Source organism: Anopheles stephensi, chromosome 2 (genome assembly GCF_013141755.1).
Source record: "Anopheles stephensi strain Indian chromosome 2, UCI_ANSTEP_V1.0, whole genome shotgun sequence".
In the NCBI taxonomy this organism is placed as follows: domain Eukaryota; kingdom Metazoa; phylum Arthropoda; class Insecta; order Diptera; family Culicidae; genus Anopheles; species Anopheles stephensi.
Genome location: NC_050202.1, coordinates 56,593,744 through 56,615,252, shown reverse-complemented (window position 1 = coordinate 56,615,252; position 21,509 = coordinate 56,593,744). Strand labels below are relative to the sequence as shown.

At 49.0% G+C, this 21,509-nt stretch overlaps 5 protein-coding genes across 11 annotated transcripts; 3 read left to right on the top strand and 2 right to left on the bottom strand.

The window, feature by feature from the left end:
• Positions 1-106: 106 nt before the first annotated feature.
• On the top strand, positions 107-2,374 carry LOC118502970 (uncharacterized protein C14orf119). Of its 7 annotated transcripts, none has more exons than XM_036035741.1 (3): positions 107-236; positions 1,163-1,400; positions 1,471-2,374. In XM_036035741.1, the coding sequence occupies exons 2-3, from the start codon at positions 1,176-1,178 to the stop codon at positions 1,759-1,761; spliced, it is 516 nt and encodes a 171-aa protein (XP_035891634.1). In that variant the 5' UTR covers positions 107-236; positions 1,163-1,175; the 3' UTR covers positions 1,762-2,374. The 7 variants fall into 7 exon arrangements, with proteins under 7 accessions (XP_035891634.1, XP_035891629.1, XP_035891628.1 ...); XM_036035736.1 differs by having other exon boundaries at positions 130-236; positions 1,158-1,400; XM_036035735.1 differs by having other exon boundaries at positions 133-236; positions 1,121-1,400.
• A 2,355-nt stretch (positions 2,375-4,729) lies between these two features.
• Positions 4,730-12,143, top strand: LOC118502424. The gene is made up of 10 exons (XM_036034651.1): positions 4,730-5,402; positions 7,074-7,958; positions 8,033-8,135; positions 8,197-8,474; positions 8,544-8,880; positions 9,053-9,062; positions 10,165-10,483; positions 10,724-11,047; positions 11,205-11,313; positions 11,443-12,143. The coding sequence occupies exons 1-10, from the start codon at positions 5,333-5,335 to the stop codon at positions 12,059-12,061; spliced, it is 3,054 nt and encodes a 1,017-aa protein (XP_035890544.1). The 5' UTR covers positions 4,730-5,332; the 3' UTR covers positions 12,062-12,143.
• A 216-nt stretch (positions 12,144-12,359) lies between these two features.
• Positions 12,360-14,807, bottom strand: LOC118502953 (exocyst complex component 5). The gene is made up of 2 exons (XM_036035710.1): positions 14,651-14,807; positions 12,360-14,575 (listed from the first exon to the last, which is right to left on the bottom strand). Exons 1-2 carry the CDS (start codon positions 14,681-14,683, stop codon positions 12,464-12,466), a joined length of 2,145 nt encoding a protein of 714 aa, XP_035891603.1. The 5' UTR covers positions 14,684-14,807; the 3' UTR covers positions 12,360-12,463.
• A 201-nt stretch (positions 14,808-15,008) lies between these two features.
• LOC118502969 (ras-related protein Rab-1A) lies at positions 15,009-18,830 on the top strand. Its single transcript, XM_036035734.1, has 6 exons — positions 15,009-15,431; positions 16,882-16,954; positions 17,034-17,081; positions 17,165-17,212; positions 17,303-17,530; positions 17,592-18,830. Exons 1-6 carry the CDS (start codon positions 15,418-15,420, stop codon positions 17,784-17,786), a joined length of 606 nt encoding a protein of 201 aa, XP_035891627.1. The 5' UTR covers positions 15,009-15,417; the 3' UTR covers positions 17,787-18,830.
• Positions 18,831-19,319: 489 nt separating this feature from the next.
• Positions 19,320-21,387, bottom strand: LOC118502967. The gene is made up of 2 exons (XM_036035731.1): positions 21,192-21,387; positions 19,320-21,049 (listed from the first exon to the last, which is right to left on the bottom strand). Exon 2 carries the CDS (start codon positions 20,960-20,962, stop codon positions 19,919-19,921), a length of 1,044 nt encoding a protein of 347 aa, XP_035891624.1. The 5' UTR covers positions 20,963-21,049; positions 21,192-21,387; the 3' UTR covers positions 19,320-19,918.
• Between the last annotated feature and the right edge of the window lie 122 nt (positions 21,388-21,509).

Genomic DNA, 21,509 nt, shown 5'->3' with positions numbered 1-21,509 from the left:
GAAACCCCGGCAACGAAATCCTCTCGTCGACTGTCAATTTCAAGCAGAGCGTTTATGCCCTATACTTCAATGCTCGGCTTCTGATTCAAGCAGCAGGTAAACATTCCAAACATGGCTCTCCCCTGAGAGCATGGCAAGAGAGAGAGAGAAAGAATACACAAACAGCTTTGGAGTAGTGTGATACATCGTGACAACGGGGTACGGAGCGGTGCACAGCAATAACAAGCATACACAAGGTATCTAGATTGGTTCTTTTGCATCGAAAGTGCATTTCCTTCGACTCACTGCCCAAGGCTACACTTTTGGGAAAGTAATTGTTTGGTGGTGCACCATTACTACCTTTTCCGGCAAATCCGCCGATCGACTCTCGCACCTAGCACCGGAAACGGGGGGAAAACCAATTGTTGACAAATATAATTAAATCACCACAGTGGATTCCCTTCAAAGCGGACCACCAAGCTTCGTGTTGAAAGCGACCGGGTGAACGGCAGAAGCCATCCAAGTTTTGACCACGAATTGTGAGCCACCGAAGCCAACCATCAGTGCATGTGGCTGTTTACTGAAGCTGCAGCAGCATTTCGTTACAGTTAGCTTTCGCTCACGACGATCCGCTTGATCCCGGCTGTCCGCGAGCTGGCGAACGTCGCAGCTGAGAGGGAGAACAAGAAAACAACAGAACACGGCAAACCACTTTCGAGTGTGGTGGAAGGTGCAACACGGCGGGAGAGCGATCCGGAGGGCGAGTGCGCTATCTGGCAAGCAGGGAGGGGGGGGGGATGCTTGCAGATCAGGAACCTAGATAAAGTTGAAAACTAGAACCGGACGAAAGCATAAGAAAGAAAGCAACACGATAGAGAGAGGGAAAAACTGGTATCGGAAAGCTCGGCGCAGCCACCAACGCGTGGCAGCATAGTTCCAGTTTCACATAGCACACGGTAGTAGCACAGCAAAAAGGTAGGACTGCAACGAGTCCCAGTCCGGGTTAGAAGAAAGAGCGGATGAAGTGCCGTTGTTTTCTTGCATCGTTTGTTGTAATCGTGCCGTGCCGCCTCAAGTCTGGATCCACATCCTCACCTTTTTTGGCATTGGAAAATTCTCAAAAATCATTCTCCTTCAGCAGCTAACGGAACCCTTTTTTGGGTGATCTCTCTGTACAGCACAGTTGACCAACAAACATGTCGTCAAACGGAGGGTACAATCTAACGGCCGACGGTGAGCTCCGGTATGTTGTGCAGTGGTTCGGCGAGTGGAGTGATTTCCAGCGGGAAGACTTTGTGCCGTACCTGGTGTCGTACCTGACGCAGCAAGCCGGAGGGGCGGTGTACGTGAACGGGCTCATCAGCGCAATGGCACAGATCAACCCCGGTCAGGACAAACCGATGAGCCTGTTTCAATGCAGGGTATGTTAAAGGAAGAAACAACCATCCCAAGCAAAATATTTTACTGTAGTACGTGTCGCTTCCGTTCCAGGTAAAACTGTTTAACGAATGGTGCATCAAATGGCCGGAAGAATTTAAGCCCAAGCTGCTCGAACGGCTAGAACAGATCGATAGCACATTCGGCACCCGGATACGCACCGAGCTGGACAGCGTCGGCACAAAGCCGGTGAACGGTTGCGCGGAGGAAAATGGGACGCTACTGACAAATGCCGATGCGCCGTTGCGAGATTTGGAGGATGATTCGGACCCGGTCGCATTGATCGTGAACGCGGAACCTGTTATTGTTGCGCCAAATGCCATTCTCGTTGCGGATGAAGACTAGAGCTAGAGGGGACGCGTGATGATATGAACAATCCAATTTGGGCGTACCTATCCATGTTCGGGTGTTCTGTTTGTTGAGGCAGACCCCCGTTCGTGAGCAGTGCATTTTCGTGGCTATGCCATTTATTATACTGTGTAGCGCATGATCGCACCAGATACTAATATTTATTACATTACTGATCGTTACATGTAGCCATTCCAGCGGACGATACCGTCTGATCCTTCTAGACACAGTTGCATTATTTAAATATTACATTTTTTCACTAAACCATTCCAACATTGTTGATCAAACTCGATCGTGAAGAATCTCGCGCACTCTGTCCCAGCAACGAGCAATCTCTCATGCCAATTATGTCCTAATCGGACTGATCACAGAATGCAATGAACTTTTGGATGTAAGGAAGGAATAATAAATTGACTGCACCGATAGCATGCCTGACCAGTTTGGAAAGGACCGGAAAACGCAAATTCACCGTTGCTTGTATCGAAATGGGGTTTCAAAGAATGCCACAGCGCGATCGTTCTTCCGCTTACCGTATCGTATTGTAGGACTAGTGTAAATGAGCATATTCTGCGGAATAAAATATATACATTAACAATCCTTTCATAAAAAACCCCTCTCGGTACGTGTTTAATTGAATGATTAATTAAATCACACCCTCCTTAGTTCACCATCGCGAAACGGTGCACTCCGAACTGAAGGAAGCACAGCGAAGAGTAAACAATGCATAACTATTGAGTTCATTGGCAGTCCAGTACGAAGCGAACGGATGCATTGCAGCGATACTTTCAACGTAGCGAGGCTGCACTTTGACATAGATTCGTAGTGAGACCGAATAAAACCCCAACATCCGTGTAGCCGAAGAACAAAGACTGCATCAACTCGCCCGCAGAAACCACTTCAAACGCCCGTTGCCGCAGCAAGAGACCTCCGCCGACGACGCACTACAACAGAAAAAAGGTGCAATGTTTTTTTTTTCTTTTGGCAAATCTAGCGAAACGGAACTAGAATGGTACGAAATTGATTGGCCTCAGCTCCAGCTGGACAAAGGTAACATTGGCGCTTGAAAGCATCGGCCAGAAGCATGAACTGGTAATAACTGCCGAATACAAAGCATCAAATATCATTATGATGTCCGTGCCATCCGTATGGGCCGCCCGGTTAGATCGTATTGGTCCTCGAAACCATCACGGTCACCGAGGGGGAAATTGGCCACCGCCTTTCGCGGTAGTCAGTGTCCGTGTTAGAGCATCGAGCACACGAAGGTCAGGGATGCGAGAGAAACGTGCTTTACATCTTGTGTGCTGACCGACCGACAAACTCTCGCGAGCCAATCAAACCCTCATCATCACCATCATCATCATCATCATCATCTCGATCGGGTTCATCATTCTGGGTTGGGTTAGGCGGGCAAATTTTAAATACTCATGCGATGCTGCTTACCGCAAACCTTGAACATGAAACAGCGGCGAGAGGCCAAAATTGGGTGCTCGATCTTGACGGTATTTTCGAGCCAACAGCATCTTTGTTGCGGTGTAGATAGATGGATGGGGAGCAAGAAAAAAAATCACATACACACATTAGATGCGGCTGCCATCCACAACAGCTTCTGTGCAACATCGGCAGGAGGGCATCAAAGGTTAGTAGTAAAATGGACAATGGTGAGAATTGGAATACGAATCGCATTTGCGCTAAGCTTTCTGCGCCACGCGATCGCACCATGCAGCAGTAGCAGCAGCACGTAAGCAGTGAGATGATTTTTGATCGATAACGATACTTTCAACGTTATGTTTGTTCTCACCACCAGTGAGATTTACTTCGATGATTTGCACATTTGATCCTTCAATAAGATTGTGATAGTCAAAATATCAACATGGCGCGACGATCAAAGGTCAAACTGTTCCAACAAAATAATTACACAAATACGCACACGCATTAAACCAACAAAATGTGAAAATGAAACAGCTTTCTGCGCGCCAACAGCCAACAGTCCACCAGCATACCCCAGACGATCGCTTTAATTGTACAAATTTTCACGGCTATCCAAAGGACGATTATACGATTAACGTACAGTCAGACAGCCCCCTTTTGTGACCCTCGGTGGTGGCGAGCCAGCTAGCGATCGCAGTCTCGCGATTCGGGTACCAAGAGGCTAGGCGAGCTTCGCAAATGCATATATGCAAGCCGAATGGTGTGCATTCATGGTACTGCAGCATGACGTATGGATATGAGGCGCGAAAGAATGACCCAGACACTGTACCGACTATGGACGATTAACGCGTGTGTTTTAGTTGTTGTATGAGAGAGGTTTTTCCACACAACCATTCAGGTTACCAGTTCAAGAGCATCTTAGTCGACAGTAGTGATCGTTGATGGGTTGATGCTCGGTTAATGGTGGGTTTTCCCATCGTATCCTTGCGGCCGCTCCGATGTCACTCCGCAGGAAGTGTCCGGTGTCAATGACAACCGGGATTGATGAGCTCGGGATTGGGGATTCCCACCACTGACCGAGATTCACCACCAGTCTTGAGTACTAAACTCGGTTCGTGCGCGATGACTCAGCACCCTTAACGCGACTCATTTTCATTAAATTAGCAGACAATTTCACGGATTAATCGAACAGTGGAAGGGTCGCAAACAAGCTCCGCAAGAAAGGGCGGACGGACGGAAGGAAGGAAGGAAAGTCCTCAGTGCTAGTGGAGAGTGTTTGGATTTTCCTTGAAGCCACTTCAACCACTCACCGTACCATTCTTGGCGAGAGCGGGAGCATGAGTGCATTGGTTATGCTCCGAAAACGGCTGCGCACCCCTTCATCGTTGGCCGCGACCGCGTGAGTGCAGAACAAAAAGACAGAACCCAAACAAACGGGCCCCCCCGCCAGACGCGTACCCGCCCGATGCTGCTGCTGTGGTGGTGGGGACTATATAAACATGATCGCCACTCGGGCCGTTTTCGATTGTGCACCGAAAGACACAATGTGGCACAACACGGGCGGGGTGGTCGGTTAAGTGTTGTGATCCGTGCGGAACAATACGATTTCCCACTAGTGGTTTGAACGGTGTCCGAGGTGTGCGCAAGGACCGTGAGTGAGTGAATTCGCGTGCCTCAATTAAGGTCTTTAGCCGTGCAAAGTGAAAAAACGTATGGATCTTTGCAGCAAAAGTGCGTACAGTGATCGAAGAAGTGCAAGAACACGATCGATGTGTTTACTTACGTTTTACGCGCGACGGTTACCATAGTTACGGGCGAAAAGCTTCAAACAGTTAAATCTCAGCTACCCGTAACTACGCCCCAGTAGGCGAGCGAAGAGAAGAGCATTCTTTTTAAGTACCGTGTAAGTGGCCACTTTCGACACTCGTTGCCCGCAGTTGAGGCAGTTGAGCGGTGCATACACTTCAAGATCAAAAGTGCTTCGAGCCAGCCAGTGCAAACTGGCCAGTGAAGAAAAAGTGAACCATATCAAGGCCGGAATAGGATTGGAGCGGAGTTTCTTCGACTGTGCGCGTGTTTGTGTCAACTCGCTGATTTCCTTGCCTATCGAGATCGACATCAGCCGCTCATTGTGATCATCATGTGCAAAATTTCGACCCGATCCAGTTTGGCGGCAATCGTGCTGACGGCATCCATTCTGGCCGATCTTGGTGAGTGGCCCCGTTTTAGGGTGAGGTGAACCACGTGCTTCTTGTGACCGCGCAATTCGGAAAACGAAAGTGAAACGTGAGCTACCCGCAACGGTAACGCACGCCGCCGCGATCGCGTTTGTTGCACTGGCAACGGTACGCGCTTCAGTGATCTCGTGCACTATTTTCGGGGGCCCAGGAAAGAGGCGCGTGTGCCGTAATGTTGGTGGCGCCCCATGGCCACAACAAACGAACGAAGCCACTGGCCGCACTGGTAATGCAATAGCGCCGGGCCGTAGCCATCCAAACTGTCAGCTTCACCGCGCGGTTGTGATTATGCCAGACGCGTTATCTATTGCTGTTTGCGAGATTTGTCATCAAAAGACTTCAACGAGCGAACACGTAAAGCAAGCGACGAACCCCGCGACGAACGCGTACAGCGTTGTGAAATGAATAATCGATGAAAATTCATCAAAACAAACAGGATGATTACAGATTTTTAGCTAGCATAAATTATTTGGTGACTCACGTTCGTGGCATGGCGACGTTAGTGAAGTTCTGTTCCGTGACAGATTCTATAAAAAGGAATAGTTTTGATGATTCAACCTGATGGACGGCGTGAAGAGGAGTAAATTTTTTAATGATTTCCGGTCATGGTACGGTTGAGCCGTCTTGGTAGTTCCAGCCCTATTTTCGTGGATAGAACATACCAGAGCAGAAAGATAGGCGCGGATCATATATCAACAAATTGTGAAATCACTTTAATCTTAAGAACGTGCCATTCGCCTAATCCATTCCACGTGCATTTGCCTCCCCATTCGTTTGCTGGTTAGTGTAGATCAGTGTTGAACAAATTCTTAAAGCAGCTTGTCTTATCAAGATATTAAAACGGCCCGTTCTTGTCTGTCTGGTATCGTTTGTCCGTCCAACAATAGCCAACTACTTTCAAACAAGATTCAAGAACTGACGCTAACCTTGGGCAACAAAATTGAACAAACTCCGCTGATCAGGTGTTAATCCACTGCCGCGACGTTCTTGTCCGGTTCGTTGCCCGATCAAACTGTCTTTTTTCCCTATTTTTTCCGTATCGTTGTTTTCGTGGATAATCATTATCTCGCCGTCATTACAAGCTTAAATCGATATGAATGTCTTCGTTTTCTGTTTTTGCTCCCCCCGATTCTACCATTTTCTACTCCAAAGCGTTGTACAAATCGATCGATGGAGCCTGTTTTTGGTGGTTGTTCTCCACCAGTGTAGCTGCACAGCAAAAGAAAAAAAAGGCCTCCCCAAAAGGGGGAAATGATTTACATCAGCGTAATTCAAGCATAACGGCCATCTTCTGATTCCTTGGTAGCTTGCTTGCCCTTGCCCGGACTGTTGCTGTTACCTTGACCGTTCGGCTTCGCATACGATCGGTACGGCTAGTTTGCGTTCGGTACAAAAGCCCCACGCGCGTCTGGTCGATTGGCGCACTAATCACGAGACTCGGCGCTTTCAGTGCTTACGTCAATACGGCAAAAGCAGTTGGTGCGGCAACGCACTTGCTAGGGAAGCCCCTTTCCGCATTGCCAGGTAGAACGGGTCCGGGGGCGCATCGGTCGAAAAGAAATTGCACCTTCCACCTTCTAACCTGTTGCCCCGGATGGATGCTAATATTATCAATCTCTGTTACGTTTTCTGCTGCTTTCACAGCGTTTGCCACACCTTGGGGCAATTATTACGAGTACGGCGGACATCCGACGGGACCCCAGGTATATCAGTACAACCAGCGCGTCGAGCATCACCGAACGGTGCCGGACAGTGTGCCCGCATCGTCCGGCACAATTAACTGCCGCTGCACCAAGCTTCGCTACTGCACCAGAATACTGGAAATGCTGCGGAACCCCAAATCGAGCTACGCTAGCTTTAACTCCAAACTGAAGGAACTGGCCTGCGGTTACGGCATTGATAATGAGCCGAACATTTGCTGCCCGCTGGACGATAGCTGGCTGCGGGACGTCGGTACCGACGATGAAGGCCATTCGTCGGAAGAAAACGATTCACATTCTGCGATCGGGTGGGATGAAGGTTACACGAACCGAAAGTCGGACAATGGGCATCAGTGGTCGAAGGAACGGTTCAAGTACATCCCCACGGCGGGTAAGGATAGTAAGCGGATAGGAAACACTAGGACGGCGACCACCTCTTCCACCTGGTGGAAGCAAAGGCCACAGAAAAGCAACACGATCGCCCAGTTCGAGGATCCCAAAACGATGAAGAACTGTCCACCGGAGATTTATCCGAATGAAGCGGAAGTAACGTTACGACCGACCAAGGCGTATGTGGCACCCATCATGAGAACGACCAAGCGACCGACTGTGGTTCTCGGAAGTAATCGTCTCGCTGAGACAACAACTGTTCCGATCACAACCGAACAGCCGATAACTACGACGGAACTGATAACTACCGTGCTGCCCGATCAACCGATGATTAATGCACCGCTCTGTGGGCTTTCGGTTAACACGAGAATCATCGGTGGTGAAACGGAGGTACCGGGACAGTTCCCGTGGATGGCTCGCTTAGCCTATCGAAATCGAAGTGAGTCACCGTTCATCTCCAACCAAAGACTTTGTTTTCTAAAATTATCCATTCATTTAATCCTGTCTTGGCAGCTTCTGGACGCGTAACGTACCGTTGCGCAGGATCGCTCATCACCAATCGGCACGTGATAACGGTGGCCCATTGTGTCACGAATCTTATTGATGAACTTCAGCTGTAAGTATTGTGAGAAGAACGTGCAGACCGTATCGCTAATGCATCTTATCCCTCACAACAGAGTCAGCATACGATTGGGTGATTTGGAGTGTAATGCTGTGACGGATCCACGGTGCAGCGCCCGGTATCAGGACTTTGCGATCGATCGGGTCATTCCGCACGAGAGCTATGATATGCCCAAGTATGCCAACGATATCGCACTGATCAAGTTGCGCGAAACGACAGAAACGTACAACATCATCAGTCCACTGTGCTTGCCGACGGATCAGTATGCACCGTACGCGCTTAATCTTACCGGCCAGATGGGAATCATTGCTGGCTGGGGTTCTACCAGTAATCGTAAGTAAAGCTCGAACACTATCTTCTTAGTGAGCCGGTAAACACACCCCACGATACTCTCCGTTACAGGAAGCAACACACCGAGTCCCACTCTCCAGTGGCTACGGTTGCCCATAGTGGACACGGCTGGCTGTGCCACCGCATACGCACGGTACAGCGTCAACTCGCGCAATCCCATCATCGTGTCCGAGAATCAGATGTGTGCCCAGGGTCAGGAAAATCGAGACGCTTGCCAAGGCGATTCCGGAGGACCGCTGATGAATGAGGCCATATCAACCCGCGACCGGTTCGTGCTGCTCGGGCTCGTCTCGTTCGGACCGCGCACGTGCGGTGTGTCAAACTTTCCGGGCGTGTATACGCGCATTTCGTCGTACATTGATTGGATATTGACCAACGTTATGCGTTAGTCGCGGTCACGGTGGAGAAGGGGCAGGGTCGGCGGGATGGGCAGGGAATACGAGTACATACAGAGACATATGCGAGAGGAACCGAGTTTCTTTTGTCTCGTTAGGTGTTTAAGCGAACCATATTGTGTTTCTATATTCTTTTCTTTTTTGCTGTGTTCGTATTTCACGGAGTTGCCAGCTAGTGAAATTTAAATACAATCCATGACTGAATAGTGTGACGCTGTGTTACTGTGTTTCTTTTTCCCCCATTCGGAACATCCGTGAACCTTCGCTGTGTGTCTTTATAAGCGGCTGGTAAGATCTGGTTTTCTTGTTTTCATCTCCAAATCAATCAATCCAATTCGTGCCTTTTTGTAATTAATTTGAAAATATCACATACGACCACGCGGCGCGAAACCGTTGAACAACAAGAAGCTCAGTATGACAGTGTAAAAAGCGTGCTTGCGCTATTGCACAACAGATGGCGCCACTTACGACGGATGTCGCTAGCGTTCGAAGCCGCGTTTAGTTCTAAGCTTTGTACCGCGACAGTTTATCACAGCGGGAGTTATTTTGCATTAAATTTCATGCCAATTAGGTTGATCCAGGCTAGACAAAGCCTTTCCTTCAGCGCATCATCGATTGACCTTCACGTGGTTCAAACCGTAGCAACTAAAGTCACCGCATGAGCACGCGCATTTTGGGGCGAAGATCGTTTATTGATCATGCCGAATACATGCGGGGTGGGACAAACTTCTTCAGGGTGAGACGAATGCAGAAAACCTGTTTTATCACTTCAAACCGGTATCGTGTAAACAAAGCGGCAACGCAGCCTCCACCCGCCACACTCGACGACCGTTGTAACCTGCCAGCCTGGCCGATCGGCGATCTTACATTCGGGTTTTAATTAATTGTATCACCACGATTTCTGCTTCATTATCATTTCCAATTGGACTAATCATGTTTACGGCACTGGCCACATAAATCGATTCAATTTAAAGCAAAACAAATTATTGCAAGGCTCGTTAGGCGGCACATGAAACCGATGGGCCAATGTTTTCGGTTCAGTTACAGACCAATCGGAAGATGGTGTAATAGCGAAAACAAAACGAATCACGTAGCTAGAAGGGAACGGACGAGAACTACACAAAGCCCCCACACGCAGGAGGGTGGGTGGGAGGTGCAGCAAGATTCACCTGACTTTGGGATTTCCGTTCGATCGTGGTTTCCTCCCCGAGCGCGAGGGCAATTCTCGCGAACTCGCTTCGCTTTGCTCGGCCGTACGAAATAAACTGAGAAAATAGATGCGAAAATCGCAGACATGCATTGGCTCGGCTCGTGCGTACTCTGTCGCCCTGCAGCACCTGCATCTAATGCGCCATCTCTATTGCTCGCCCGTGCGCGTGTGTGCGGCGATTGATCTTGAAAGCAAGACGCCTCGCAAACAACCAGCGCGGACGCGACGCACTATTAGCCCGGGTTCCGCGTCATGGCGCACGATTAGTCATTCGAAGCATTCCGTACGAATCGGACACCTTGCAGCGAACATGATGAGCGCTTTCGGTCGCTGCCCAGAAGTGGTTCCGTTTTTGCTGCTAGCTGTTCTAAGCCTCACTGCTGCCCGTAAGTATGTGCGTTTGTGTGTTTTTGTCAACGGTTATCACTGGACTCGCGACGGGTCGCGCTCTAGTTGACCTCGACGGGTGTGAGAGGCTTCTTACAGGTTTTTGGTGATCGTCACCGCAAACCACCGTTGGGAAGCGAATGGAAACACACCCGAAAATCTTGATTGGGAATTTCAACGGGGCTGTACCGATTCGATCCGACCCAAAACACCTAACACCGGTTTCTTGCCACTTCCAGAACAATGCACCCTGCCGGATAATAGGCCCGGCCAATGCATACTACTGCGCAACTGTAACAGCCTGCTGACGCTGATCAAGAAAAAGCCTCTGCTGGACGAGGATCGGACGTACCTGCAGCGGACACAGTGTGGATGGTCAACGGCGGAAAGACATCCGCTGGTGTGCTGTGCCGACAGCGATCTCGTAGCACCGGTGCGTGTAGGTGCCGGACTCCTGCCAACACCGGGCCAGTGTGGCATACAGACGAGTGACCGCATCTTTGGCGGTGTAAACACACGCATCGACGAGTTCCCGTGGATAGCGCTGCTGAAGTATGCAAAACGTACGTACGTTGGGGCTGGTGTTACCGTGTACATAGAGAGCGGACAGATGGATGCATAGCATCACCACCCCTTTCGGGGTACATAACACCTGCGATTCTGCTATTTACCTTTCGAACGATCTTGCTTCTTTTTTCTGTCGTCGCTACCGCTCACTAGCAAACAACGTTTTCGGGTTTCACTGTGGCGGTGTGCTGATTAACGATCGCTACGTCCTTACCGCTTCGCACTGCGTCAACGGCAAAGACATCCCAACGACCTGGAATCTGTGAGTATGGGCTACCTAGTTAGTTCCTTTTGGTAGAGACATTATTAGTTGCACATTGCGTGCAAATTGCATTTTCAATTCGCTATCCGATCATTCGATCTCTTATTTGATTGTTTCTCCCTCCGCTAGTGCCGAAGTGCGACTCGGTGAATGGGACACCTCGACCGCTCAGGACTGTGAAGGATTGGGCGAAGATGTGGACTGTTCCCCACCGCCCATAGACGTACCGATCGAGAGTAAGATACCGCACCCGGAATATGTGCCAACGTCGACCGAACAGTACAACGACATCGCCCTGCTACGGTTATCATCTACCGTGCCCTACTCTGACTTCATCAAACCCATCTGCCTACCGACGCAGGCCGAACTGAAGGCACGGGATTACGTTGGCTTCCGGATGCAGGTCGCTGGCTGGGGACGTACCGCAACGGCACGATACAGCAATGTGAAGCAGAAGGTGGCGGTCGACGGTGTTTCGCTGGACTCGTGCAATCAGGTGTACCAGCGCGAACAGGTGCTGCTGCGCCAGTCTCAGCTGTGTGCCGGTGGTGAGGCGGGCAAGGATTCTTGCCAGGGTGATTCCGGTGGTCCACTGACGGGCATTCATACGGCGGGTGGTGTGCAGTACTGGTACCTGATTGGGTTGGTATCGTTCGGGCCGACACCGTGCGGACAGGCCGGATGGCCTGGAGTTTACACCAAGGTTGACCAGTACGTAGACTGGGTTACTGCCACGATTGTTGCTTAACGCAAGCGTGAGGGCGCATTGGTGGGTATTTTAATGGTTTAATAAAGTGACATTTACATAAGTGCATACGAACAAAAGCGAACTGAGGTCTGAGTTCACGGAATTTCTATTCGCATACTCAACAGCGAATCGCTCTTTCCATTCTTATAATTTAGGGGATTTCCCCCGGTGGGCGATTCATCACGCGGCCCGAATGGAAAGGGGGAATAATTCAACATTCTCATTTTGAAGCGTATTATTCTAGCTTCTACAAAGAAGCTTGATGGGAATTTCGGAAAGGAATAATAAGAGTTTGAAATTACTTTCAAGTAATCATATTCTTATGTTCAATGGTAAATAATAGTATCTTGTTGATTAATTATTTCAAACTGCCCCACACGTCCTGGTAGCATTGGGCGATCCTTACACCATCCGCTGATCCGATATTCCCTTCAACGAGTTGGATATTTTAATCGTTTTGTAATCGCTACGCAACTGAATGAAGTTCATCACCACCGACTTGTCCAGATAGTTCAACGTTTCCCCTCCACAGACTTCCTGCAAATTCTCGTGCTTTACCAACAGCAAATTGCACAGTGCGTGCAGTACATCGAACAGCTGCGTCACCAGCGGACTCTGCAGCACCCGGGCACTCTTCCTGTATTCGTTCACATCGCAAATGGCACACATCGCACCAGCCGTATTGTACTGGAATTGCTGCAAATGTTCAAAAACTACCCGATGGTACCGAATGCCAAACTCCGTCAGCACGGCAGCTAAATTTTCACCATCGATCGTCTTCTGGATCATTCCGATCAGTGGGTTTAGGTACTGTACCACCGCCAGGCAAGCATTCGAAGCCACCGTATCCACATCGGTGTCTGGCTTAAAGTCCGCTTTCTTCTGTTCGCTTGCAAGGTATGTTTTGACCCAACCAAAGATCGCATTCAGTGTACGCTCCAGGCCCGTTTCAATCTTATTCTCTACCGTCTCCAGGTAGGAGCGCTTCTTCTGTATACAATCCGTGTACTGCGGTGTACCGATCACGTTCGGGATGACACTTGCGTTGTACGTCTTCTCTAGCAGATGCACAATCGCATTGCACTTTTGTGCAACATCGAAAAAGTATATCTGCGGCACACTCTTGCACTCGGCGATCGGAATTGCCTGCAGCCCCAGATCGAGCGCATAATCACAATGCTCGTGCAGCAGATAGCGCAACAGTGTGTCCGTCAGTTTGAGAATGTTTCGCGGCAAATCGCTTTCCTTCGACAGCAAACAGCAACGCTCGAACGCGTGCGAAGACTGTTGCAGCAGATTGATCGCAAGCTCCTCCGACAGGAACGTTTCGCCACCGTAATCTTCGATCTGTGCGATATTTATATTGGCCCGGCTGCCGATCAGCGCCTGCATGTCTCGCCTCAGCTCCTGAAAGCGTTCAATCTGTTTCTTTTGGTGGTTTTTGTTTTCGTAAAACTTTTTCAACTCCACCTGACACTTTCCGTCCAGCGTGCGGCTTTCCACCTCGATGTATGTGGCCAGATGACGGTCGAAGATGTTGGCCGTCAGCTTTTGCAACAAATCATCTTCCGAGCCTTTGAAAAATTCTTGCAACTCTGCGCTCAGCTTCATCGTGCGCGAGTACAGCTCCGAGAGCGTTTTCAAGTACTTGTTCTCATCCTTCCGATCGTCCAGCTTGGTCTGCACGAACTGGTTGATTTTCAGCTGATAGATGTTGAGAATAAACTTGCTAATCACCTTATCCGGCGCGTTGAATACTTGCTGTATGATTTTGTAGTGCTTGTGGCACAACGGCACTATACCTTCGAACACATCCCGCCCACCGTACGTCGTCGCCTGGCTCTGCTCGATGTACACGTCGATCACCTGCGTGTAGCCTTTGAACTGCGATAAAATGTCCGACAGCTCCTTCATCCGCTCGATGTTTTCCATCTTCTGGGCCGTGGCAAATTCCTCGATCAGCTGCATCTCCACATCGTCGTACTTGGATTCGATCTTTTTCTTCGCGTTCGCAAACCGCTGGGCCGGCAGGTCTTGCGATATTTGGAACAATTTCTGTATAATATCGGCCGCCTCGTACAGCTTGCTCTTGTCGCTGTAGATATCGTTCACGATCGGGCCCGGCGTTAGGAACTCCGTCATGTGGTTTAGCAACAGCTGGGCTTCGACTGCACGGCTCCGAGGCATATTTACATTTTGCAGCTGTTCGCCAAGGTGGATCACTTTTCCCGCCACCGAGTTGATCTTTTCGTCCAGCTGATGAAAGTAGTCCACCGATACCTGATGTTTGGCAACGAACTTATCGATCGCCTTCACGAAGATTGCCTGCTCCTCTTTCAAGGCTTCCTCCAGTTTGTCGCATTTTCGCTGCTGGCGTTCCTGCAGAATCTTCATGTCCTTGATGGTCTCGACGAAGGTTTCGTACAGCAAGTCAGGATCGAACTGGTCCGAGCCGATTTCGTTGTTCGTCCGCCAGCACAATCGTTCGATGAACTCTTCCACCTCGAACGGGTCCTGGAAATGGATGTGTGTCATACAAAGGAGGGTAATTCACCAACGGGACAGTTGATAACAGCTGCAGTGCTTTACCTGCTCCAATTCTTCTACATATTGTGATAGCATGTTGGGAGTTTCGTGTAAATTTTATGGAAAACTTATGCACTTGAACGCCCCCCAATCTATTTGTAATCGCGGATCGACTCTCGTTTGTTGACAATTCCAGCTGCCACCTGTCACGTTCTGGGAGTCAAGGTTTTTATGGATTGATTGTGAGCGTAAAATACCCCTGCGTTGGTTTTAAAATTATCATTAATAGTTGAAAAAATAGGAAACCCCACAATTTTGTTGTTTCTGTCCCTAAAATAATGTATTTCTCGACAACACACTGCAAAAGCCCTTCACCAGCGAAACGACCCACCTTGCCTGCCTGCATCTTGGCCGCCACAAGTGACGTTTTCGATGAAGATGATGTGTCAGTGTCGCGCAAGGGAAGAAAGAAACCAGAAAACTTGGAAGTGTTGTACATTTTCATATAGCAATCTAAAATCTGCTGCAGTTTCCGTCGTCTCTGTCCCTTTCTGCGAGAAAACTGCGGACGTAAAAGTGAATTCCGAATTGTGATACTTTACTGCACATTGCCTCCCCCGCTTTAATCGCCAAGTACAGCGGTCGCTGCGTGAATCCGATTCGTCAGCGACACTTCCGCGATCCGTGTTAATTTGGTGTGCTGGAAAGAAAGCAAAGAGAGGAGAAAAAAATCGGTCGGTACTGCAAAACGTCCCAACCTGTCGTCGTGCCCGTGTGCCGTTCATACCGAGGAGCTAAAGTGAAGGAAACAGATTTTCCACCATCCGACCATGAGTCCCGAATAGTAAGTGTCCACCAAATAGGTCCATCATGAGGTTTAGGGGGAGTAGTGTAATGAGGTGTTCTTCGCCTCCTCTCGCTGCAAATGCATCGAGTCGCTACTGCGTCAATCGCACTGCTATTGGGGACAGCCCTGACTGGCTGAGCAGGAGTCGCAGGAAACAAAGAACTATTTTCTGCTGGTACATCTCGGCCGCATAGAACGTTGCGTTTGGTGGCGAGCTTTTCTTTCCGTCGGCTCTCCGATAAGCGCAAACGGTGACGATGATGACGAAGAAGATATTCCGCTGTGGGCATTTTCTAAACTACACCTCTTCGCCTCTCCGCCACACCCGACTCTTCCGACCTTCGTCGATGACGACGACGAGCTTTCGCCGTCATCGTAATGCCATCGGCGCGGCACCCGCACCCGCAGATGAGCATGGGCGAGAAAGAGAGCGCACGAATCGCTCATCGATTTTAATTCACTGTGATAATATGCGCCCAGTGTGTGTGCTAGAAACTGACGGGGCATGAGTTTATCCTAATCGCACCGCGGAACCTTCGCAGAGCTGTGCAATTATTGTATCTGTGTGGATCGAATGAACGTTATTTGTTTGTTTTCGGTACTCCAAAAAAGGGCCAACTTTTGGGGTGGAGTGAAACGTGTACGCGTGAAAGAGATGGACTGCTGACGGAGTAAACAACACGCTCGCGCATACATACATACGCACACACGCCATCCCCTTTGGCTGGCGTTCTCGGCACTGTTCAACCCACCCCTGGAAATGGAGACTGAGAACGGTCATCATGTTGTTGGAAAAGAAACGGGAACCTAGAACACACATCTAACAACGCCCATGTTCGTCGTTACTAGGCGATCTTGAAAATATGTTGTTTCTTTCAAGCGGAATCGAAGCAATCGGATTGCCATTTTTTTCTGTACAATGGCATCGCTCTTGTTCCTTTGCTCTCGTTACAAATGCCTTCACATGCCTCAACTTCCCCTTCTCCGACAATGAGTCACCGTCGGTAGAATGTGTCAGTTGTTGGATAATTGTTCAACAAAGCTTTGTTTAAAAACTGATCATCTCAAAAACCACTCACTGGATTGGAAGTGAACTTTAAACTGGTACAAATCTCAAATCGTGTCACGTCGCAATAAATTAAATGCCGCAGGGGAGATGTGATTGATTTCATCAATCGTCACTGACGCCCGCTGCTAGCCTTGTATTATTGGCCAGCTCCATCGCAGCAAATAGTGCTTGTTTCATCAACTTTTCTTGCAATTGCTCATCGTTTATTGTGCCTGTTGCTGTTGCTGGCACGCGGTTAACATGACTTAACACCGCACATTTCATCAAAGTCCGTTAAACGGAGGGGCGTTTAAGTCGGTTTCACTATCAATGTTAGGGGCGCTTGACTTATTTTACTTCCATTTTTTCATTCTTCCCATTTTTGCGTCCACCCATTAGCGACTATTTGTTTAAGCTGCTGCTGATCGGTGATTCCGGAGTTGGAAAGTCATGCCTGCTGCTAAGATTCGCCGTAAGTGCAACCACGAAATCACTCTACAGTAAGCACGTTCTAATGTTCTAATGGTTCCTCTCTCTCTCTCTCTAATCAGGACGATACATATACGGAAAGTTACATCAGCACAATTGGTGTAGATTTTGTAAGTATGCGCTACGATTCTCCTCGGTGACGGTGTTCCCCGAGCGAATAAAATAACTAATTGTCCTTGTTTCATTTTTGTAGAAAATTCGAACCATAGATCTGGATGGAAAAACTATCAAATTGCAAATTGTAAGTTGAGTGGCGTGGCATAATGTTTTGGCAACCGTATTGTGGGGCATCTTTCTAAACTTCCTTTTCACTCGTAAACCCTCCTCCCAGTGGGATACTGCCGGCCAGGAACGCTTCCGCACGATAACGTCGTCCTACTATCGCGGTGCACACGGTATCATCGTGGTGTACGACTGTACCGATCACGATTCGTTCGAGAACGTGAAGCAATGGTTGGAGGAAATCGAACGTTACGCTTGCGACAACGTAAACAAACTCCTAGTGGGCAACAAGTGTGATCTGCAGACGAAGAAACGTGTCGATACAACCACGGCAATGGTAAGAACATACGGTCACTTTTGCGCCCATTGATATAAAACAACCTCCACGATTTTGGCAGGAATTGGCAAATCAATTGGGCATTCCGTTCCTTGAGACATCAGCGAAAAATGCCACCAACGTAGAGCAGGCATTCATGACCATGGCGGCCGAAATCAAGAATCGCGTAGGACCCCCGTCCAGTGCCGCCGATCCGCCAAGTGCTGTGAAGATCGACAAGGGCCGCAACGTGGAGGCAAAGTCGGGCTGTTGCTGAACACCAGATGGGTTTCAGGGGCAGCAGCTTTATTATTATGATTATCATCCTCTCAAATCGATCGACCACGACCACCACGCTCCTTCCTTCCACCCCGTTCGTTTTAGCTACGTGCCAGCCGCGGCACTAGCAGCAGCAACAGCAACAGCAACATGAATTAATGAAACAGGCAAAAAAGGAGGAAAGGAATCGATAAACTGCTGAAGTAAAAAGTCACCTATTTCCAACCCCCCCCCCCCCACACACACACACCACCACCCACCCAACTACCCTGACGTGTGCTTCCCTGGGAAAACGGGAACAGGACGGGACGACTGGAAGGAACACGGATGAGGGTTTTTGTGGGTGTTGGTTTTGTCTCTAAAGCGTATCGTAAACTGTATTTTTCCGTTACGATCCTCCTTCACGTGTCTGCAGTATCTTACACTTACACATCCCCCCACACAAAACACAAACCCCTTCACATTTTGCTGAATAGATTACTTCTATTATAATTATATCTTTATATGAGTTATAACAATACAAATATTGGTTTTCGTTTTTTTGGGGGGGGTAGGGGGAAGCAAACTTGGAGGGCGTGTAGTAATGAGGTCTTCTCCTGTAAAGCAGCAGGCGGGAAGGTGCAGTCTGGTAAAGGAAGGTAGAAATATTAATATCATAAGATCGAAGAAAGGCTAGAGAAAGCGAACGGTTTAACGGTTTAATGATGATGATGATGCTTGTGTGCTGCATTCTGCATGATGATAATGATTAGTTTTTCTTTCCCCTTGTTTTCGGACAAGTCCTGTTTGTGGTGGACAGAAAGGGTTTTCGTTTGAACGAGCTCTGTAACCATGATCCACGCATTCAAGCGATTCGACTGTAGCCTGGTTCATCGAGGGCGAGAGAAGGAGAGACAGAGAGAGAGAGAGAGAGAGAGAGGTGCATATAGCAAAAACCCCACAAACAACACACCATACACGAACACGAGGAACACACATGAAACAACAAACAAGCAAACTAAAAGAGACATAATAAATAGTGGAAATTGGAAGATGTTTCGAGCGCGCTGGTTCCGACACACTTGGTAATTGGAAAGAACGATACACGACGGCCGGCGTGAAGCAACGCATACGCAAGTCGGCTCCATTTAGTAGTAAGTAGATTTTCTTCTCTGCTCGAATAATACACAACCCCACATCGAACACAGCACTGCACATTGTAGGGGGGGGAGGATGGACGGTTATGGCATGGCGTTTGATATTTTTGTTACAAAATCACAGCAGAAGTAAGAGCTGCGCTTCCCTCGCTTAAAACTATTCACACGAAACGAAGTATTTAGCACTTTTTTTTTAACTTAATCAACTCTCCAGTAGTAGCAGTAGGATATAGACCATTTGTAATAAAGAAGTGAAAATGTGAAGATTTGCTCGTCGTTTGGTAGACTTTCCTCACTTTGCTATTGATCCTTTTCCAGTTGCAATTTCTTAAACTAGTGAAAGGGACTTTCGGCTTGCGTCTTTCGAACCCAAAAACAAAAATTGAACACCAACATTCCAGTTAACCGCGTGTGATGATTATCTTCTTTTTTATTATCAAAAAAAAAAACATGATGGGTGATGTGTGGGTGTGTGTTTGTATGACGATGCTCCTAACACAACATGGCAATATAAAATAATAAATAGCTACACTCTAAGTTGAAGTTGAATTTGCGCTTCCACGGGCGGGAATAAAACAGTAGTTACTAAACATATCTCTTAGCGGCTAAATCCGGCCGTTGGGTCGTTGAAAGCATTGGGAAACGGGAGGGGGAGGGAATCGTAAGCATGATATCTCCGAACGAACATATAAAGTATAAACCTACTACCTCCCATCCCACTATTGGCACATATTGCTTTTTACGCGCTAAACATTCCATTGCACTATGACACACACACGCGCGCGCATTGTTACTTACGCTTACGACACATAAAATTGGGGTTTTAAAGGTTTTGCAGGGAATAAATGGTGACACAAACTACACACAAATATGCTCGCTTCCGCCGCACAATCTAATCAAGCCGGGGAAGGTAAAAGTGACGTAGCCACAAAATTCGTCCTAGTTTCGGTTACTTAAAAATGCCTCAGTTCCCTTTCCATGCTCCAACGCGTTCCTACATCTGTTGCAGCAGCTCCTGCGTATCCTTATTGTAGAGATCCTGCAGCTGGCCATCCTGCTCCCGATCCCGATGAGCTCCGGCATCGGCTTGCTCGTGCTGCAGCGTCGGTTTCCGGGTGACCGTCGACGTCATGCTGCTTGCCGACGATGACGAGGTGGTTGTTGCAGTGCGCTGCGTCAGCTGATACTTTGTCCGCTTCGGGAGCGTTCCATGCTCGTCCGCATCCTGTGGGTCACTGTCGACCAAGAATGGTTCGGAATCGCTCGCAGTCCCGACCAGACCGGGCGACGGCCGTGTGGCATCCTCCTCCTCCTCCCTGGGTAGCCGCCGGTCGAATTGACCTACGGTCGGGTCGTCCCGGTGCTCCTGTTCCTCCTCATCGTCCTGCTCAGCGCCGTCCGCTTCATCCTCATCCTCGGCGAGCTTTTTCTTCAAATGGTTGATTACCTCCTTCTTCTCGTTCAGTATGCTGATACACTTGGTTATCAGTTCTATCTCGTACAGCCGACTGTCCTCCTCCTGCTGGCGCTGCAGCTCGAGCAGCTCCTCGTGCTCTTCCCTTAGCTCGTGCAGCACCTTGTTTTTCAGCTGCACATCGTTCCGCAACCGGTTCTGGGTGCCGATCGAGTTGGACAGCACGTCCGACAGCAGACACTGGGAGCGGAGCAGTATCACCGACCCGTACGCCACGGTTAGCGCTGGTCCCACGATCTTGCGCCACACGAAATTGTTCTCCTCGACCGCGTAACTGAACCCGTTCGCGCCACCCTCCGTGCAGAGGGCCAGCTTCGTTTCGTGCAGAAAGTCGTTCCACGGACGCTCCAGCCGTATGGCCGTCTGCTGCAGCACCTCGTGGTCTATCTCGGACAGGAAGCTTAGGGGCGTATTGTACAGCGGGCTGAACACGATTATCTTCAGCAGAATCTTCCGCTCGCCCCAGGTGCTCTCGATGAAGGCGTAATGGTTCCACGTTCCACCCTCGCTGCCCGTGGCCGCTACGATCGGCAGCTTGTTTAGGAAAATGTTATCCAGCTCCATTATTTGCTGCACCGTACTGCATCCACTGGTACGGTAAAGGTGTCGTCGATTGGTTAGCAGCGGATGGCTTTTACGACTTCGAATTCTGGAGCAGCAGCAAAGAAACGGGGGAGAAAAAAAACAACATAAATCCACTGTAATGTAACCAATAAAAGCCCTTCCCTCGGGTTACATGTATTGACAGGAATTGGACAAAGTTCCCCAAATCTTTAGCGCTGGTTTTGCGAACCTTTTTTTTGTTGCTTTGCTTTGCGTTCCAGGCCCCCTTCCTGTGTGTCCAGCGTTTGGAAGACGCAACGGTACAAAATGCACTGTGCACCACACTCGCGACGACGCGCACTTGTTTTTTCCAACTTTCTTGTTTAACAACTTTGCCCTCCTTCACCACCTTCTGCGATGCGTTTGCGGCCCCCTTCTTTAGCGTTTCCTATTTATCAGGTTGAACTTGTACAATCGCCAAACAGGTCCATCTCTGGCTCCGAAGGGTGGAATGGGCGAGCTTTTAGGGGGTGGTGTCGCGTTTTTTTTTGTTTCGTTTCTTCTCCGC

Bases quoted from the DNA above. Each gene is read 5' to 3' on its own strand.
- LOC118502967 (XM_036035731.1), bottom strand. From the start codon at position 20,962: ATGGAGCTGGATAACATTTTCCTAAACAAGCTGCCGATCGTAGCGGCC.
- LOC118502424 (XM_036034651.1), top strand. From the start codon at position 5,333: ATGTGCAAAATTTCGACCCGATCCAGTTTGGCGGCAATCGTGCTGACG. The intron at 7,959-8,032 runs GTGAGTCACCGT...CTGTCTTGGCAG, and splicing joins CTTAGCCTATCGAAATCGAA to CTTCTGGACGCGTAACGTAC. The intron at 8,136-8,196 runs GTAAGTATTGTG...CCCTCACAACAG, and splicing joins CTTATTGATGAACTTCAGCT to AGTCAGCATACGATTGGGTG.
- LOC118502970 (XM_036035741.1), top strand. From the start codon at position 1,176: ATGTCGTCAAACGGAGGGTACAATCTAACGGCCGACGGTGAGCTCCGG. The intron at 1,401-1,470 runs GTATGTTAAAGG...CTTCCGTTCCAG, and splicing joins TGAGCCTGTTTCAATGCAGG to GTAAAACTGTTTAACGAATG.
- LOC118502953 (XM_036035710.1), bottom strand. From the start codon at position 14,683: ATGCTATCACAATATGTAGAAGAATTGGAGCAG. The intron at 14,576-14,650 runs GTAAAGCACTGC...ATCCATTTCCAG, and splicing joins ATGTAGAAGAATTGGAGCAG to GACCCGTTCGAGGTGGAAGA.
- LOC118502969 (XM_036035734.1), top strand. The intron at 16,955-17,033 runs GTAAGTGCAACC...CTCTCTAATCAG, and splicing joins GCCTGCTGCTAAGATTCGCC to GACGATACATATACGGAAAG. The intron at 17,082-17,164 runs GTAAGTATGCGC...TCATTTTTGTAG, and splicing joins GCACAATTGGTGTAGATTTT to AAAATTCGAACCATAGATCT.